Source organism: Microcaecilia unicolor, chromosome 11 (assembly GCF_901765095.1).
Source record: "Microcaecilia unicolor chromosome 11, aMicUni1.1, whole genome shotgun sequence".
NCBI classification, from domain to species: Eukaryota; Metazoa; Chordata; class Amphibia; order Gymnophiona; family Siphonopidae; genus Microcaecilia; species Microcaecilia unicolor.
In genome coordinates this window covers 60,282,295-60,302,861 of record NC_044041.1, presented here as the reverse complement: position 1 = coordinate 60,302,861, position 20,567 = coordinate 60,282,295, and the positions used below count along the sequence as shown (strand labels likewise).

The window sequence follows — 20,567 nt, the reverse complement described above, 5'->3', positions numbered from 1 at the left end:
CTGTTTCGACTGAGCGAACAGCTTCCTAGACAAGCATGCAGTCGGAGAAGCACCCAAGAGGACAGAATGCAATGGCAGCTGTGCATCAGTGATGAGGACAGCGAGCCTTTCCAACCGTGTTCTAAAAGAGTCATCTCTCCAGCAACTGGCTGCCACCAGCCTTCACCTAACACACAAACGCAGAGAGACGCAGTCACCAAGGATCATGCGGCCATAGTGAAGGTAGAATTCCTGGAAGCTGCAGTCAAGACAAGGCACCTGACCCAGTAGTGGGGATACTCTGTCTGTTGCTCAGTCAACTGACAAAGTGACTCAACTAGCTCCAATGGGAGAGAAGCTGCCAAAATAAGCGTGGAACGAAGCTCCATAGTATATGCTCGTGGAGAGGTAGCAGGACTGAAGTCCAGAGAACAGTAATAAAACCCCATATTTGAGCTTCTGAGTGGATCCATGGTACTAGCATCCCAGCTAGGGAGCACCGAAGGATAGCTCATAGAAATCCGTACTTCCGTGAGCGTTAATTCAACTCCCCTGGAGGGAGGAGGAAGTAGAGCCCAGAAAAACCATGAAAGTTCTGAAACTGGTACATGGAGGCTATATCTACGTGAGAGAGCGGGCCACAGAAGGACCTCCACATCCCTCACGAGACCTCAAGGAAGAGCCGATGGACTAGGACTAGTACAGATCTCCTAGGAGGAAACTTGTAGCCCAGGAACTCAAAAATGAAAAAGCAACCCTCCACCTCCGACAGCAGTGAAAAGATGTTCGCTATGTCCCTGAAGGGGAAGACAGGCTCATCAATGGAGACATCTGTGCCCATTGAGGAAGGGTGGGTGCAGATGGCATTCTAAAGGATGCCCTCTCTGAGAAGTGTCAGGATTGTGCATCTGACCCCCATATGCTCTTCACCGGTGCCAGCAGGAACTTGTCATGTCATGGGTGGGCTGAGATTGAGTCCTCCTCGCCCAAGAAGAGGCAGGACCCTGAAAGGGGCAACGAGAATAGAGCTCCAGACTCAAGCTGCATTAAAACTGCTTGCAGCAGCATCAATCCCAGTGCCACATACGAACCGGCGGCGGACCATGTGGGGCTGATACAAAAGGCGTGGCAGGTGCAAGCACCCTTGACACCAATTTGGATCGAGGCTCTCAAGAGTTATGTCAGGAGCAAGCACAGTCGACGCTGATGCTATGGAAGAGAGCAGAGCACATGCAAACAGCATGGCAGGGCAGGCACAAGCATCTTCAACACCGATGTCCCAGGATCGAGGCTCATATGTCAAGAGGCATGTCGGGCGCCAGCATCGTTGACGCCAATGCTTGCGCCAGCCATACTTCTCCGCTAAGCCCGTATGGTTGCGGCTTTAAGCACTGCTGCTCCAAACTAGTTCACTTTTTTCAAGAGGCATTGACGTTGAAGGTGTTTGCGTCTGCTACGCTTTTTCTATCGGCTCCGTCTCTTCTAGAGCATCGGCGTCAACGATGCTGGCGCCCGACTTGAAGTGTGCTTATAAAAGTCTGCAGTTAACTGTCATAGCCTATTATTGTTTTGTATTTTCATTATAGTTCTCTTATTGTAATTTGATTTTAAAATTTTGATGTAAGCCACAATGAACCCAAACTTGTTTGAGATAATGCGGGATAAAAATGCTATAAATAAATAAATAGCCAGTAGTGTTAGACCTCCTGCTGGTAGTATTGCATTCTTCAAAACTGTTATGCTCTGATAGCCATCCCAAATTGACGCCATCATGCAATGGCATCACCATCTGTGTGGCTGTAGGATCCTGCTATCCTTGGGGAGAACCCATTATAGGTATGCAACTTTACTTTCCCATAATAAATCAAACTCCTTAATCCCTTATTTGTCTATCTTATCTGCCTTGAATAGACTAAGTTCTGTCGAGCAGACTCTCTTACATGTTTGTGTACAGCACTGCATATGTTAGTGGCACTACAGAAATAAGCAGCAGCAGTAGTAGTAGTTACAATTGTTGGTACTATCTGGGTGCAGATGAATAATGCTGGCTAACAGAGAGAGAAGGAACATACCTTTTAGAAGGATCTGTAAGAATATCAAGGAGACTCTTCATCTTACTGAGGTCCTTCTTCCTGTCTAAAAACAAAGATGTCCTATGAGAAGAGAACACAACCACAGGAGTCATTTGTCCCACTGAGGGTAGACAGCCACATGCCAACATCGAGATACACAGAGGGGCATTTTCGATATGACATCCAAGTCAGACTTTGGATGTTTTGCAAAAAAAAAAAAAAAAACGTCCAAAATCTAAATAGGAAAGAAGGTAATTTTCAAAAAAGAAAAATGTCTCTTTTTTTTCGAAAATACTGTTTTGAACAAGGTTTTGTGATTTGGACGTTTTGTTTTTTGGTCCATTTTCAAAAAAAAAAAAAAAAAATTTCAAGTGCAAAACGCACATAATCAAGCCATTCATTGGGATGTAGAAGGAGCCAGCATTTTTAGTAGACTGATTCCCCTGACATCCCAGGAAAGCAATAGGGCACCCTAGGGGGAACTGCAGCGGACTTCATAAAATGCTCCCAGGTGCACGTCTCACCACTGCTCCCTTACCTTGTCTGCTGAGCTCCCCAAAATCCACCCACTATCCCCAACTGTACACCACTACAATAGCCCTTACGGGTGAAGGGGGCACCTATATGTAGGTACAGTGGGTTTCTGGTGAGTTTTGGAAGGCTCAGTTTCCTCCACAAGTGTAACAGTTAGAGGGAGGTAGGAGACTGGGTTCACTCGTCTACAGTGCACTGCACCCACCACTAGACTACTCCAGGGACCTGCATTGTGTCCTAATGGACCCGAGTATAACATCTGAGGCTGGCAAGTAATGTTTTTCATCACATTTTTGTAGGGTGAGAGGGGGTTAGTGACCACTGGGGGAATAAGGGGAGGTCATCCCTGACTCCCTCCAGTGGTCATCTGGTTATTTAGGGCACCTTTTTGTGCCTTATTCGTTATAAAAACAGGTCTAGCTCAAAACATCTTAGTTTTAGTCCTAGACGGTTTGTTTTGTTCCATTATGACTGAAAAACGTCTAAGTCTTAGGAACGCCCAAGTCCCAGCCTCAACACGCCTCCGACACGCCTCCTTAAGATTTGGACGCACTTCTGACGGACTTAAGAGAAAAACGTCAAAAAATAGGTTGTGAAAATACTGATTTGGACGTTTTTGTGAGAAAAACATCCAAATGCTGTTTTATGCCACTTTTTAGACGTTTTGCTGTTTTGAAAATGAAACCAATAGACTCTTGTAGCTCAGGAGCTCCAAGAGTAGGGATGCTTCCCTCTCACCACTGTTATATCCGAGGTACGGTTAATACTTTGTAACAATGTAAAATTTAAGAAACAAATACTTCTGGATCTGTGACAGTGATTAGGGAATGGTTTCAGTTCATCAGCACTGTACCACTGCGTCATTCTTAACCTATTCAAAGTGACTGATCCAGAACTCTCTCTGAGACAGTTTAGAGCACACCTTCAGAGAACCCATGCAAGGACAGCAGGATGGCAAAAGTATGTGAGAGTCAGAACTTAAGAGTGCACCTTCATTTTTGTCTATCTTGTGGATCATCCTGCGTAATGGCTCGATGTACTTTGATAGCTGCCTGAGCTTGTCCAGGTATTGCTGGTCCTCAGACTGACAAGAGTTGGCCGGACTCATCACAGAATTTGGATTCCCTGTATAGCATAAACAGATTCTGAATTATACATTTAATATTTAACAGGGAATACAGCTAACAGTGTTTAGATTGCACCTGGCTTCAAATCCTGCTTCTCCCACTTGAGACTCTCAGTTACTTTCTAGTAATGTCTCAAATATCCACCTGTGTAAGCTCTTCTAGGAAGGAACGTATTGTAGCTGTATTCACTGTGGTAATGTGTCCTGGTTTAGAATATCATATAAATGAAACAAAAAAAAAATACAGGTACTATCAAACCAAAGATGAAGGCTGGTATGTCTCAGATGGCCTCCTGGGAGCTTTTGAGGACATCGGAAGCACGGGGAGGGGGGGCAGGATGACCTTATATGGTGCTCTTTGGAAGGCTCTACAGGACCACTTGGAGACTAAACTGTTTTAACTTAAGGGGAGACACAGAGTAAAGGGGAGGATGCTATACACAAACTGGGAATAGGGCACGTATATTGTTCCTATCATTTCTTTGGTAGTTAGTTTTGGATTTCTTGTTATCTTGCTTGGCTGTATCCTTTGCTACCTTTGTTGGACTTGTATTGGAAGTTTTATGACTCATGTGTTATATGGTTCTTTGTGTGCCATTCTTTAATAAACAAATTTTCAAAAAAAAAAAAAAAAAAAAAAAGGACACTTATGAGACATCAACTGTACTGCATTGCAATCTATTCAGATTTTCCAGGTGGATAAAACCAGAAGTTCCCAAGGTAACTTCAGTGTTTCAGAAAGCCCCTTCCAAGCCTTGCTTAGCAGTCCTCCTGGATGAAAAAGGCTTAAAGATTAGATATGAAGTTTTAAAAGTGACTTCTTACATTGAAGAGGATGTACCCAGGTACATCAGATCTGTGCTGGAGGTGTGGTTCGCAAAGGGGTTCATTTATGCATATATGGTGGACATGTCCGGGGGTGATACCTTTTTGGCAAGATGTTATGAAAGCATTAGTAAAGTTAATGGGATCATCCTTAGTGTGCAGCCCTTTGGGGTATTTGTTGGGTTTATACAATGAAAGGAAATCATGGGAGGAGTGGAAATGGATGCACTGGGGGCTGGCAGCAGCTAAGTGCCTCATAGCACAGTATTGGAAGTGTGTGGATCCTCCGACCTTGAACGATTGAAAAGGACAAATTAGATCTTACCTGCTAATTTGCTTTCCTTTAGTCCCTCCGGACCAGACCAGGATTGGACTGTTGGGTTGTGCCTGCCTACCAGCAGGTGGAGACTGAGAAAAAAACTCTGACTCTAGAGAGCCAATAGGAGCCCTGGCCATGTGACCTTAGCCTCAGTATTTGAATAACAAAGCAGGAAAGAAAGAAAGAAATTCTGTGCCGTATGGAATCCTAGCAGCCACAAATTCCTCGGCAAAACCGAGTACTAGAGCTCACCAGCAACTCTCACCAGAGAAGTGGTATGGCCCATTTGTATTAGAGCTCGCCAGCAACTCTCACCAGAGAAGTGGCATGGCCCATTCATATTAGAGCTCACCAGCAACTCTCACCAGAGAAGTGGTATGACTCACTTAAGGTTTCATATATATTCCATCAACTGAGCTCACCAGCAACTCTCACCAGAGAAGTGGTATGACTCACTTAAGGTTTCATATATATTCCATCAACTGAGCTCACCAGCAACTCTCACCAAAGAAGTGGTATGACCCATTAAGGTTATATATATATATATATATATATATATATATATTCCAGCAACTGAGCTCACTAGCAACTCTCGGCAGAGAAGTGGTATGACATATTTAAGGCTTTATATATATTCCAGCAACTGAACTCACCAGCAACTCTCACCAGAGAAGTGGTATGACCCATTAAGGTTTTATATATATATATATATATATTCCAGCAACCGAGCTCACTAGCAACTCTCGGCAGAGAAGTGGTATGACATATTTAAGGCTTTATATATATTCCAGCAACTGAACTCACCAGCAACTCTCACCAGAGAAGTGGTATGACCCATTAAGGTTTTATATATATTCCAGCAACCGAGCTCACCAGCAACCACCAGAGAAGTGGTATGGACCACGCAAAGTCTTTTTTTTTATTTTTATATATATATATATATATATATATATATACAGTATCATCTGTTTTTTTTTTTTTTTAAAACATTCCACGTGTGGTAAAGGAACGAATACACTTCCAAACTTAATAAAAGAATCTAAAGAGTTGATAGAACATGGGAGGGGCCTGGTCCGGTCCGGAGGGACTAAAGGAAAGCAAATTAGCAGGTAAGATCTAATTTCTCCTTCCTTAGCATCCCTCCGGACCGGACCAGGATTGGACTGTTGGGAAGTACCAAAGCAGTAATCTTACGGGAGGGACAGACATTGAGAATGCGGTAGAGTCCCTGAAGACACCCAAACTAGGATGAATACAAAGCCAAAAGCTTGACGATCCAAGAACCGCCAATAAACTAAATAGAATGACTACAAAGCAAAAAAGCTGAAACTGAAAAGTCCAAGCGACGCTGAACATTGTCCCCTACCAAGTGGCCGCTATATATTGTCCCCTACCGCAAAGGACAGAGAGACTCGAGAAAAAATGACTGAAAGGATGGCAAAGGTAGAAGCAGAGCCGCCTGGCAACAAAAAACTGCAATGAATCTACCTCAGCTGAGAAAGTGGAAACCAAAATCCTGAAGTACAATACTACAGATATCGTAGACTATTGCTGACCTAGCAACAGATTGGAAGTATGTAAAGCCTGTCAGTGAGAAAGTACCTGATCACTAGAAGCGAAATAGGTAAAAACAAGAATGCAGTTAAATACTATGCAGAAGAAGAAGGTACCTAAATCCCTGCTGCAAACTAGACTGAAGGTCCAAATAAACTGACAGCCGCTGCAGTTACCCAACATGAAGAAAACATATCTCAGAGCACAATTCAAATGAGAGAGAAAGAATCATCTGTAGCTGTTGCCTCTGCAAGCCAATCACCTGAGACTCTTGTCGTAGAACCCAATTAGTGAAAACGGGAATAAATCAACAGTAGACACTTGTTAGGACCTTTCATCTGTTAGATACATATAGAAGTCCATAAAACACTACACAGTTCCAGGAACAACATGTATAGAATGTTTGTACGTTTAGGAATCTAGCTAGGTGCTCATGGTCTGGATTGGCCGTGGACAGAAAGGTGAGCTTGATAGGACCTTTGAGCTTTTCCCAGTGTGGAATTACATATGTACTTATGTAGTAGAACTATAAATATACATATATATTTTCACAGATGCAGCCATCAAAAAACTGCTCACTCTGTATATGCTCCTGGCATACTTGCAGGAAGAATGCTCAATCTCAACCACCAGACCCAAGTGCTGCACTAGTGAGAATACAGAGGCCAACTGAGCGGAGGGATTCCATCCGAGATAAATATCTGGATACGAAAGGCATCTATCTCTGCCGCTGACAAGTCTTTTTAGCAAGAGAGTAAGTGAGGCACATGGAAGGTCAGAGCGAAAAGAAATAGTTGTAGAACTGGGACCTCCCCTTTTTTTTTTTTTCAATGGTCACAAAACTGACAGAGTGAAAAGCTGCCCAAAAAAGACTACCGAGACTCCAAAGCGAATGAAGAAAAAATTCCTTCTTGGAAGCTAGAAAGTAAAAGTTTACTCTGCAAAATAGAGCAAGGTCATGGCCGAAGGCCCAAGAACATCCAGAGAAAACAGAAGTGGACATATATCTTGTACAGAAGACAAAAACAGTCTGCGCCAACTTGACTAAACAAAGAGAGAAAAAATAGAGACATGCTACGAAATCTAATGAGATCACACGAGAGCTCAAAAGAGAGATCAAATGAGAGATCTGGCTACATGCACCCCATAACCTAGGGTGTGCCCGAAATGCACCACCTGTTGCTTGACCTGACAACTCTGCCAATAAGACTGTCTGTAATGAACCAGACATCTATGGAAAGGATGAAATGACGAGACGTAGTTTCATGAGCGCCGCTGCTACTACGACCATAACTTAAGAAAAAAGTGCGCGGAGCCGACGCGAGACCGAAGAGCAGGGCAAGAAAACTGGTAATGAGGACCTTCTCATCATCCTCGTATCATGGACATTACTCCTCCTATACTGAGATGTACTAAGATGTACTGACCCACACCCATAAGAAATGAATGTGGTACTTGCAACCTGGATTGACCACAACTGAGAACAGGATGCTGGGCTTAATGGACTCTTAGACTTTCCCCGTATGACAATACTCATATACTAATAGCAAAAATGCACAGGAAGTGAAAGAATCCCCTTCCAATTGAAAGGAAGGTCTGGAGTGAGGACGTATAGAATGAAAATGAAAGGATCACCATATGTTGAGCGTGGACTGAGACACACTGGCCTTTAATATTACCAGATCTCCCCAAACCTCGTATCATGTCATGCCTCCTTCCTCACTGAGATGTACAGAGATGAACAGACGCACACTCACGAGATATGAATGTGGTATTTGCAATCTGGATTGACCCCATCTGAAAACAGGATGGGGACTCTTGGCCTTTCCCATTATGGCAACATTTATGCCCTTATGGCAAAAAATGCACAGAAAATGAGTGAATCTCCTTCCAAGAGAAAAAAACTCTGGAGAGAGGAAGAATAAAATGAAAAGGAATAGACTTGGAAAATACCTATTACGGAAAAGGTGGTGAATTTGTGCCACAGGAGACAAGACTGTACCTGACGTCAAGAAAGCTTGAAACAAGACCCTAAAATCTGTAAGGAAGAGAAAGGGATAGCAGATGTTATGGATGGTCATACTGGACAAAACCAGAATGTTTACCATGTGCCCAGGCTGAATAGATAGAGGAAACAAAAATACAAGTAGATGGTGTGAGGACCTCCCACTATCCTTAAGTGTGAGAAAATGCAAATTGACCGGATAACTTTACTCCTTAAGTGGACATATATCTTGTAAGTCCTAGAAGAAAACTAATATAACACATGAGAAACTCCAAGACAGTTGGAAAGTAGAGAAGACGTGAATAAAACATGCCTTCTAAAGCATCTGAGAAAACTGGGTGCTCTGTAGACAGGACTGAGTCTCCTAGAATATGAGAACCATTTGAACCATGTAGCCTATGCAGCTGTCATCTGCTATGCCAAAGAGAACATATAGCCATGAAAGAAAATTGCTGAAAGGAAGTAAGACCTTATGTCCAGAATTGCAAAGTACGCAACAATTGAGTATCAGACAATGTATTTCATTGCACATGGCATCTGAACCATATAGCCTACGCTCTAGAGAACGTTTGTTAAGATCTTAAAACACTGTATAAGAACATAGCCATGGAGGAAAATTTCCTGAAAGGAATTAAGATCTTATGTCCAGCATTGTAAAGTACCAAACAATGGCACCTGAACCAGATAGCCTATGCCATAGAAAATGTTTGTTAAGTTCTTAAAACACTGTATAACATCATAGCCATGAAGGGAAATGCTTGAAAGGAACTAAGATATTATGGCCAGATTTGTAAAGTACTAATCAATTGACTATTAGACAATGTAGTCCTATTCACCAGGAAATGAGAAAGACACAGAGTGACGCACACTGGACCTCCATAAAAACTGCGCTAGACAATAGCGAAGACCTTTCCTCCAAACATCACACACAAGGGAAAGGAATAGGAAAATGGTTATTTTGAGCTGAGATATAATTTAATTCGCCCCAATGTCTAAAACAGAGAATTCCCGACTGAGCTGCACTTTGAATCGGAGTCTTGCCAAGAACAAAGAAATCGCCAACTGAGCTGCACTTTAATTCACAACATTGCTAGCAACCAAAAAGTCCCCGACGGAGAAAAAACAGAGGGAAAAACAAAATGAGCGCCATTCGCATCGTAGCATCTCGTTTTTTTTTGATTGCTTGAAAAATACATGTAAAAATTAATTGCGGGGAAAATATACTACCAATTGCCCCAACTACCGGAGAAACAATATCTCCTTTCCATTGCACAAACAGCCAAACACAGTAAAAGCAGAAAAACGCTGCCGCGTCAAGGGAAATTGCAGCTGCAGGCAAAACAATGGCGGCCAAGCGCGCCAAAATGAGAAGAATAAAGTTAGGGGGAGAAAACCACTGACCGGACCGACGAAGAAGCAGGAAATCCGTGCCGCCGAAAAACAGATAACCTCTGATTCCGCACAAAACATGGTTTAGCCTCTGGCCCGACAGGAACCGTCAATATAGCTCCCAAGCTATACAGACCCGTCCAAAAGCGAGCACGCACTTAACAGTTCGCGCCTCTCTTTTTTTTTTTTTTACAACTACCGCCGCTAACAACTCCGGATAGCAGAGGAAAAATAATGAAGATGATTAAAAAAAAACGCCGATTAAAGTCACAGCCGCTGACTTTTCACTTTTTTTTTTTTTTTTAAATAGCTCCGCCAGAAAAGAAAATAAAGACTCTTCAAACAGAATAAGATAGAAGAGCTACCTGCTCGTTATAAGCCTGGGGAAAGCAAAAACTACTTCCTTTAAATTCCTTTCATTTGAATTAATTTTTTTAATTTTCTTTTACTTGATTTAATTCTTTAAAAACAGCTGCCTATTAAAAGTGGCTGCCTCTCCCAAAGACGGTACACCTTTCCAGAGAAAGGGACGGCCCTTCCCTGCTAAGCCAGGGAGATGGGGAGGAAGGGGGGTGGACTCGAGACACCCGAGTTTAACACCCCAGAGGCTGTCAAAGAAAGAAAAGAAACCCTGTCAAGCCTCTAATTACGATTCCAGGCACAGAAGAAGTATTATAAATATATCTGTAATATCTTATAGACAAAAAGAGAGAGAGAGAGACTAATGGGCTCACTTCCTACCTGCTGAGAGACTGAGAAAATACTGAGGCTAAGGTCACATGGCCAGGGCTCCTATTGGCTCTCTAGAGTCAGAGTTTTTTCTCAATCTCCACCTGCTGGTAGGCGGGCACAACCCAACAGTCCAATCCTGGTCCGGTCCGGAGGGATGCTAAGGAATGTAAATTTGGTCAGTTAATACAAATGGAGAGATTAAGGGCCTACCGCAGGGAGGGGACATGGCGACATAAGGGAAGATGGGCTCACTTACAACAGAGATTGACAAGTATTTAGGATAATGGAATCTTATAGGAGGGGGGAGGGAGGGGGAGAGAGAGTGCTCCAGGGGGTGCTCTCCAGTTGAGTGAGGGCTGGTAATGGTTTGATTGAAGGGGAGGGGAGAGGGTTGAGGTATTTTAGGAGTACAAGGATTAGATGGACAGTGGCTGTTTTTTAGATGATTTTGTCATTTGTTGTAATGGGTAGCGTGACGAGTTGATTTTTGATGTAGTAGCATTGAAGTTTAGTATTTATGAGCCCCTGCGTGGGCAAATGTGAGCAAGATGTGCTCTTGTTGTGGAGTTAAGCAAAATAAAAAAATACTTTAAAGTGAAAAAAAAAAAAAAGTGTCTTCTTACAAGTAAATTGGACAGGAGAAAATCTTGGGTAGTTATGAATGAAAGCTCCTGGTGCTATGATCCTTGAGTCAGAAGTCAGAGAAACAGGTGGACCAAAATAAAGTGCAGGAATGCATGCATTCAGTTTGCCCTGCACTGGAAAATCTCTGCTGCAGCAGTGCCTATTTTATTCACATACTATGGCCAGCAGTGTGTCTAAGGACTGTAAAACACCTGCCCCAAGATGATTCTCAACTTCATTCCTGGGCCAGGATTAGATGTTATTGAAGCAGCTACCACCTTTTCTCTCCCCCCCCCCCCCCCACCCGGGGTGGCAATCATTACCATTATTGCGCATGTTTGATACAGAAGATCCTCCCTACGGTAGCTACATGACATCGGACTGTCAGTTAATAACCTGGAATGTGTGGGGTATTACCTCCCCCATTAAATGGGCTAAAATCCTGGTGGCGCTACAGCACCATCAAGCAGATATTGTCTGTTTGCAGGGAACCAGACACAGATTCCGACCATGGTAAGCCTCAAAGGCAGTGGGTAGGAGATGTGTTTTTTGCCTCCTCAGGCAGCAGGCATGGTGGAGTGGCCGTTTTGTTCAGGAAAATATTAGCTTATAAAGCCACTTTAGTTTACCATGATCCCTTGGAACAATATATTTGCTGCTAAAGGTATGAATAAAGGGGAAAGAATTTCATCTTTTATCGGTGTACAGCCCCACACCATTTACTGCTGGCTTTTATCCATCTTTGATACCTAAACTCCTTCCCTATCGTGATACTGGGTTTGTAGTGGCTGGAGACATGAACTTAGTGATGGATCCAACCTTAGATCGTTCTGGGGACCCTGGGGGAACGGGTGCAGGGTTGGTGGGTCGCAAAATGCTATAAAACTTTGCTTTGGCCCTTAATTTAGTTGATCCATGGCGTCTGCTCCACCCTAACGAGCGGGCTGTGGGCACATAACGCCGTGGCACGGTTAGACTATATTTTAGTTTCACCCACTTTGGTTCCTTCAGTCCAGGCAGCAGTGGTAGGCCCTAGTATAATATCTGACCATTCAATGGTTTGTGTGACCACTGGCCTCCCAACTGTAATGGGTTCAAATGGTGGATGGCGTTTTTCTAGTTATTTAGTCGATAATACTGAGTTCCAACAATACCTAATGGAAAAATAGGCAGCATCTGCAGCACATAATGCACAACACAAATCACAACCCCTGTTATTTTGGAACACTGCCAAGGCTGTTCTTAGGGATGATATTATTGCCTAACTTAGCCACAGAAATAAGATTATAGCTTCTAGTATAATACACATGGAGCAGCAGATGCAGAGGCTTAAACGGCAGTACACACACACCCCTAAACCTAGGAAGAGGGAACTATTATGTACATTACAGATGTCTCTTAATACACTCAACCATGAGCATACCTGCTGAGGTCTGGTATATAGGAAATATAAATTGCATAGATTCGGTAACAGATCTGTGAGGTTGTTGGCCCAAGTAGTGAAGGCCTGGGGGGGTTCCTTGGATGATACCGCTGTTAAGAGATTTGAAGGGAGTTGCTACTACACATATCGATCAAATAGCACAGATTCTTACTATGCATTTTCAAACATCATCCCCTTCCTCTGGTAGCTTAAATTGTCAAACATTCTTAGAGAAGGCTCAACTTTTTTCATTGTCACTGAAAGCAATTCAAGAGCTAAATGTGCCTATCCTAGGTAAAGAACTGCAACATGTTATTAAGTCCCTGAAGCCTTACATGGCACCTGGAGATGATGGCTACTCTGGGGAGTTTTATAAAATGCTTCAGCATTCACTAGTGAAGCCATTACTAAGATATTATGAAGCGGCGGTGTCGACTGGGGCCTTTCCAAGACAAGAGAATACAGTCCTAATCACATTGATACCCAAACCAGGTAAACCTGTAGATTTAGCAGACTTCTATCGATCAATTTCCTTAATTAACGTTGATACTAAAATCCTACTGAAGATCCTTGCTGTCTGGCTGTGCACTTGCCATACTTTAAATAGTGAAGCACAAGTAGGGTTTGTTAGGGACCACCAGTCTGTGGTTAATGTGAGGAAGATTCTCTTGGCTATATAGTTTATTGTCAAATGAGAGAACTTCCTGCACTGGCCATCAGCCTAAATGCTGAGAAGGCCTTTTATAAAGTAGACTGGAGTTTACAGTGTTGGAGTGGGTGAGCATTGAGGGTTGGTTTTTGCAGGCATTACGGACACTATACCAAGCACCAATGGCAATGCTTTTGATTAAAAGTGAGCGGACGTCTATGTAAGACATTGCCTGACGTACAAGACAGGGCTGTCCCCCTCCCCTATTTTTGAAATTTAATTGGAACCTCTAATAAGAATCATCGAGGGGGGCTGAGGTCTTAATTAATAAGTCTATCAAAACTTTAGCTTTTGCAGATGACCTGATGTTTTTGCTGACCCGGCCGAAGGAGGCAGTACCTAACTTGCTAGAAATCTGGGGCTATTTCTGGATTTACATTGAATTTCCAAAAATCAGTGGCCCTGCCTATTCTGCAGTCGATGCAGAGAAACTGGACAGGCACTTTTCCATTTACTTGGGCATTACATTGTATTACATATCTGGGGGATCTATATTACCAATAAGTTATCAATGCTGTATGCTCTTAATGTACGTACCCTCCTAGAGGATACTACTGGAAAGCTGCAAATTTGAGGGGGGGGGGGGGGGCATTCCCATTGTCTCTTTGGGGATGGATCAATTTACTGAACATGTTGCTGGTGCCTAAGTGGTTGTATAGATTCCAGATGCTACCAGTATTCCTCTCTCAGACAGATGAGGGGACACTGAACAGGGAACTGCAGGTCTATCTGTGGAGGGGTTGATTGCCCAGATTATCGCTGAGGGTTTTACAGAGACTCTGAGGACGCAGGGTGGCATGGGTCTTCTTAATTTTAGATATCTCACTGTGGACAGTGGCATGTGTCATCTCAATGATTGGTATTGAAGCACTTCTACATTTTCAGTTACATCGTTGGTGACTCGCCTTTTGCCACACCTTCATTTCAGTATGGTAGTCCATACTACTACTTTCAGTGCTGACTGGAACTTTTCAAACTTATCCACATCTGAAACAATGTCGGCAGGTGTGGAGGTGTCTTTGTCGACGGCATCATTGACTCCCTTTCTTTCCATCTGCAATAATCATAAGTACCAATGGCAATGCTTTTGATTAAAAGTGAGCGGACGTCTATGTAAGACATTGCCTGTCGTACAAGACATTTTCCTCCTGGAATGGGTTGTACTGTTTTTACATTCCCTTCTTTGGGCAGACATGATGGAGGACGTTCATGACACTATAACAGAGGTGCTTACTTTGGGCGCACAACTGAAGGTTCCGTTGACATTTCACCACAAATTTTTGTAGAAGACAAATGAGGAATTACTACTACTACTACAACTACTACTATTTAGCATTTCTATAGCGCTACAAGGCATACGCAGCGCTGCACAAACATAGAAGAAAGACAGTCCCTGCTTACAATCTAATAGACAAAAAATAAATAAAGTAAGCAAATCAAATCAATTAATGTGAACGGGAAGGAAGAGAGGAGGGTAGGTGGAGGCGAGTGGTTACAAGTCAAAAGCAATGTTAAAGAGGTGGGCTTTCAGTCTAGATTTAAAGGTGGCCAAGGATGGGGCAAGACGTAGGGGCTCAGGAAGTTTATTCCAGGTGTAGGCTGCAGCGAGACAGAAGGCGCGAAGTCTGGAGTTGGCAGTAGTGGAGAAGGGAACAGATAAGAAGGATTTATCCATGGAGCGGAGTGCACGGGAAGGGGTGTAGGGATGGACGAGTGTGGAGAGATAGAATTGGACTATACCCGAATAATGACCCAGTGGTCGGTGGATTTACGTGATATTTTACCAGCACTCCAATTGAAGGCGATCATTCAGGGCCTTCAAACCTATATGGAAAACGTTGCTCAGCAGAAAACTCTTTACAAATTTGCGTTATGGACATATATGTCACTTTATAGAGCTCAAAGGGCAGGTATGACAAGAAAGGGGCACTGCCCTAAATGCCAGGCTAGAGATGCCAATTTTGGGACACATGTTTTGGCATTGCACAACTGCGACAAGATTTTGGTCATGGATGCTACAATTTCTGATTTCTATTTGGAAACGTATCCCTCCAAGAGGCCCTTTACTGCTCTTCGGAATGTATCATGCTGGACTGGTCTGTCTCAAAAAGGTTTCCGGACATTTTTGCGGAAGGTGGCTATGTTGGCTTTAAAAACAATAGTCACCTTTTGGCTGGATAAATCTGGGCCATACTTCTACCATAGGAGATCTTTGATGATTACCCAGCTGCGGATGGAATGTTTATAGATTAGAGACTTTGGTCATGCCACTGGCCAACACTTTCAGACTATTTGGGAACCCTTCTGGGGGACCTTGACACTGAGAACCCGTAGTGATTTACTTAACCTTTCATTGTTGCTTTGTTTCGCCTGCCAGTAATAGTTTGTGGTATTCCATTGACACACGATGTAAGGGGGAGAGCTTCGGGGGTGGGGTGGGGGGAATGGGGATAGTGCTTGTAGATTGTTGAAAGTTTGACATTTGGCTCTTATGCATAAACCTATCTATGCCTGTTCAAATTTGAAGACGTCAATAAAAATGATTTAAACAAAATCCAAGCAAGACCTCGGTCTAAAATTTCACCTTACAATATGCCAAGTTTGTCTTTTACAGCACAATCTCAATTTTGGCAGGTAGAGAACACAAACATTTATTTGATCATTCATGCTGTAGATCTAGGAGCTGAGGGCTAAACAGATGTGATAGCTAAAAGATGATGACAGTCTACAAGATTTACCCAAGACAGCCTCCCAGATCTCAGTTTCATTCATCCGTGTCACTGCTTTTATCAGATATTTGAGCTAGCTAAGTAATAATATGCTATGTTCAGGACTTACCTGGTGTGTTCAAAGGACCTGGTGATGGGACACTGAAGTTCTGTGGTGTGCGTGCTGCAGCTGGACTTTGCGACGGCTGAGGGGATGGGCTGGGAAGAAAACTGCTTGGGGAAGGAGCTGGTCCAGAACTGAAGAACAAAAGCATAATACTGTTAAATCTTTCTCAGTGACTCAATACAGAAACACACAGAGATGAAAGGATTTCAAAGTAGGTTAAGGCAGAGGTTACAATGAAAAGCAAAGGTAACACTAAATGTCTATTTTCTATTATATTTCCACTACCCACGATGTATTGTAAGCCACATTGAGCCTGCAAATAGGTGGGAAAATGTGGGATACAAATGCAATAAATAAATAAATAAATACTTACCTGTAGCAAGTATTCTCTGAGGACAGCAGGCAGATTGTTCTCATATGTGGGTTGATGTCTGCGTTGGCCCAGGAAACAGAGCAAAGTTTTGAAGCAAAAATAAAAAGTTTTGCCCAGAGTCTTCTGGCGCGTGAATCATGTGCACCACGCATGCGCGGACGACTTCCCGCCCTTCGCGCGAGTGTGACCCTTAGTTAAATCAAAAAGCATACAACAAACTAGTAACAACTCCAAAGGGGAGGTGGGCGGGTTTGTAAGAACACTCAGCCTGCTGTCCTCAGAGAATACCTGCTACAGGTAAGTATCTTTGCTTTCTCCAAGGACAAGCAGGCTGCTTGTTCTCACATGTGGAATATCCCTATAAACCAGGCTCACTCAAAACAACGGTCAATTGGGTCTTGCAATGGCGAGGACGTAACAGACATTGACCTGAAACCAATTCTGTTCCAGGCTGCACAAAAATGGGTCTAAGGGGGTGGAGTTGGATTCTAAACCCCGAACAGATTCTGCAGCACTGACTGCCCAAACCGACTGTCGAGTTGGGTATCCTGCTGAAGGCAGTAGTGAGATGTGAATGTGTGGACTGAGGACCATGTTGCAGCCTTGCAAATCTCTTCCATGGAGGCTAAGTGAGCCACTGACGCAGCCATTGCTCTAACATTATGAGCCGTGACATGGCCCTCTAGAGTCAGCCCAGCTTGTGCATAAATGAAGGAAATGCTATCTGCTAGCCAACTGGAGATTGTGCGTTTTCCGATGGCGACTCCCCTTCTGTTGGGATCGAAAAACAACTGGGTGGACTGTCTGAAGGGCTTTGTCTGCTCCACGTAAAAGGCCAATGCTCTCTTGCAGTCCAAGGTATGCAAACTGCTTTCACCAGGGCGGGTATGAGGACAGGGAAAGAATGTTGGCAAGACAATTGACTGGTTCAGATGGAACTCCGACACCACCTTCGGCAGGAACTTAGGGTGCGTGCGGAGGACTACTCTGTTGTGATGAAACTTGATATAAGGAGTATGCACTACCAAGGCCTGAAGCTCACTGACCCTACGAGCTGAAGTAACAGCCACCAAGAAAACAACCTTCCAGGTCAAGTACTTCAGATGGCAGAAATTCAGTGGCTCAAAAGGAACTTTCATCAGCTGGGTGAGAACGACGCTGAGATCCCATGACATCGCTGGAGGTTTGACAAAAGCAAACCTCTCATGAAGCGAACAACTAAAGGTTGTCCAGAGATAGGCTTACCCTCTACACGGTGATAAGCACTAATCGCACTAAGGTGAACCCTTACGGAGTTGGTCTTGAGACTAGATTCCGACAACTGTAGAAGGTATTCAAGCAGGGTCTGTGTAGGACAAGAAAGAGGATCAAGGGCCTTGCTGTCACACCAGACGGCAAACCTCCTCCATTTGAAAGAGTAACACCTCTTCGTGGAATCTTTCCTGGAAGCAAGACTCAGGAGACACCCTCTGAAAGACCCAAGGAGGCGAATTCTAAGCTCTCAACATCCAGGCCGTGAGAGCCATAGACTGGAGGTTGGGATGCAGAAGCGACCCCTCGTTCTAGGTGATGAGGGTTGGAAAACACTCCAATCTCCACGGTTCCTTGGAGGACAATTCTAGAAGAAGAGGGAACCAAATCTGACGCGGCCAGAAGGGAGCAATCAGAATCATGGTTCCGCAGTCTTGCTTGAGTTTCAACAAAGTCTTCCCCACTAGAAGTATGGGAGGATACGCATACAGGATGCCTGTTCCCCAATGCAGGAGAAAGGCATTTGACACTAGTCTGTTGTGGGCCTGAAGCCTGGAACAGAACTGAGGGACCTTGTGATTGATCTGAGTGGCAAAAAGATCCACCTAGGGGGTGCGCCACGCTTGGAAGATCTTGCGGGCTACTCCCATGTTCAGTGACCACTCATGAGGTTGCATTATCCTGTTCAGCCTGTCGGCCAGACTGTTTACACCTGCCAGATAAGTGGCCTTGCAGAAACATGCAGTGACGGTGCACCCAAAGCCACATCTGGATGGCTTCCTGACACAGAGGGCAAGATCCGGTGCCCCCCTGCTTGTTGGTGTAATACATGGCAACCTGTGTCTGTCTGAATCAATATGATTTGGTTGGACAACCAGTCTCTGAAAGCCTTTAGAGCGTTCCAGATCGCTCGCAATTCCAGGAGATTGATCTGAAGACCTTTTTCCTGAAAGGACCAGGCTCCTTGAGTGTGAAGCCCATCTACATGAGCTCCCCACCCCAGGAGGGATGCATCCATCATCAGCACTTTTTGTGGCTGAGGAATTTGGAATGGACGTCCCAAGGTCAAATTGGATCGAATCGTCCACCATTGCAGAGAAATCCGGAAGTCAGTGGACTGTTGGATTACATCCTCTAGACTCCCCACAACTTGATACCACTGGGAAGCTAGGGTCCATTGAGCTGATCTCATGTGTAGACGTGCCATGGGAGTTACATGAACTGTGGAGGCCATGTGCCCCAGATGTCTGTTGAGACGTTCGAACTATAGACACCAGGGACAGGAGGTTGTCTGCCCTTGCCTCGGGAAGATAAGCTCGAGCTGTCTTTGTGTTCAACAGAGCTCCAATGAATTCCAACTTTTGAACTGGGGTGAGATGGGACTTGGAGTAATTGATCACGAACCCCAGTAGTTCTAACACCTGAATAGGCATTTGCATGGACTGTAGAGCGCCTGCCTTCGAGGTGTCTTCACCAGCCAATCGTCAAGATAAGGGAACACATGCACTCCCAGTCTGCGTAGTGACGCTGCAACTACCGCTAGGCACTTTGTGAACACTCTGGGCGCAGACGCCAGACCAAACGGCAGTACACAGTATTGAAAGTGCTGTGTTCCCAGCCGAAATCGAAGTTACTTCCTGTGAGCTGGGAGTATCAAAATGTGTGTGTAAGCACCCTTTAAGTCCAGAGCGCATAGCCAATCATTTTCTTGAATCATGGGAAGAAGGGTGCCTAGGGAAACCATCCTGAACTTTTCTTGGACAAGAAATTTGTTTAGGGCCCTCAGGTCTAGGATGGGACGCATCCCCCCCCCCCCCCCCCAATCTTTTTCTGCACAAGGAAGTACCTGGAAAAGAATCCCAGCCCTTCTTCCCCTAGTGGAACGGGTTCGTCCGCATGGGCCTTCAGAAGGGCAGAGAGTTCTTCTGCAAGTACCTGTTTGTGCTGGGAACTGTAAGAATGAGCTCCCGGTGGGCAATTTGGAGGTTTGGATTCCAGATTGAGGGTGTACCCTGACCGGACTATTTGAAGGACCCACAGGTCGGAGGTTATGAGAGGCCACCTTTGGTGAAAAAAATATCAACCTCGCCCCAACCAGCAAGTCGTCCGGTACGGTCACTTTTACAGAGGCTATGCTTAACTGGAGCCAGTCAAAAGCCCGTTCCCTGCTTTTGCTGGGGAGCAGCACAGGCCTTAGACGCACACTGTTGATGAGAACGAGTGCGCTGGGGCTGTGCCTGGGAAGGCTGTCGAGAAGCAGGAGTGTGCCTACGCCTAGGATAGGAATAGGGAGCACTCCTCTTCCCCCCAAAATACCTCCTACATGAGGAGGTAGTAGCAGAAGACATCCGGTGGGAGAAAGAATCCACAGCATCACTATGCTTCTTGATCTGGTCAACAAGATCCTCTACTTTTTCACCAAAAAGGTTGTCCCCCCGGCAAGGAACATCCGACATTCGCTGCTGGACCGAATGATCCAGGTCAGAGACACGCAGCCATGAGAGTCTACGCATCACTACATCAAAAGTGTCGAACGTACCCCTGGCCAGGAATTTGACACGCCTTCTGCTGCCTGACCACCTGGCGAATAGGATCGGCTTGCTCCGGAGGGAGTTCATCAACCAAGTTAGACAGTTGCCTTATCGAGTCCCGCAAGTGAACACTCGTGAAGAGCTGTATGATTGAATCTTGGCAGCGAGCATAGCGGCCTGATATGTCTTCCTCCCAAAAGAATCAAGACTCCTAGCTTCTCTGCCTGGGGGCACTGAAGCATAGTCTCTAGTACTCCTGGCTCTCTTGAGGATGGAATCCACCACC

At 44.5% G+C, this 20,567-nt stretch overlaps 1 protein-coding gene across 4 annotated transcripts in view; it reads right to left on the bottom strand.

Moving 5' to 3' along the window:
• Window positions 1-20,567, bottom strand: part of MED15 (mediator complex subunit 15) — a 212,635-nt gene that overhangs the window by 50,777 nt on the left and 141,291 nt on the right. For all 4 annotated transcript variants that reach the window (XM_030219026.1, XM_030219028.1, XM_030219027.1 and 1 more), the window contains 3 exons: window positions 16,130-16,257; window positions 3,576-3,710; window positions 2,052-2,115 (listed from right to left, as the gene is read on the bottom strand). In XM_030219026.1, coding sequence (XP_030074886.1) covers window positions 2,052-2,115; window positions 3,576-3,710; window positions 16,130-16,257 — 327 coding nt within the window. The remainder of the gene's footprint in view (window positions 1-2,051; window positions 2,116-3,575; window positions 3,711-16,129; window positions 16,258-20,567) is intronic.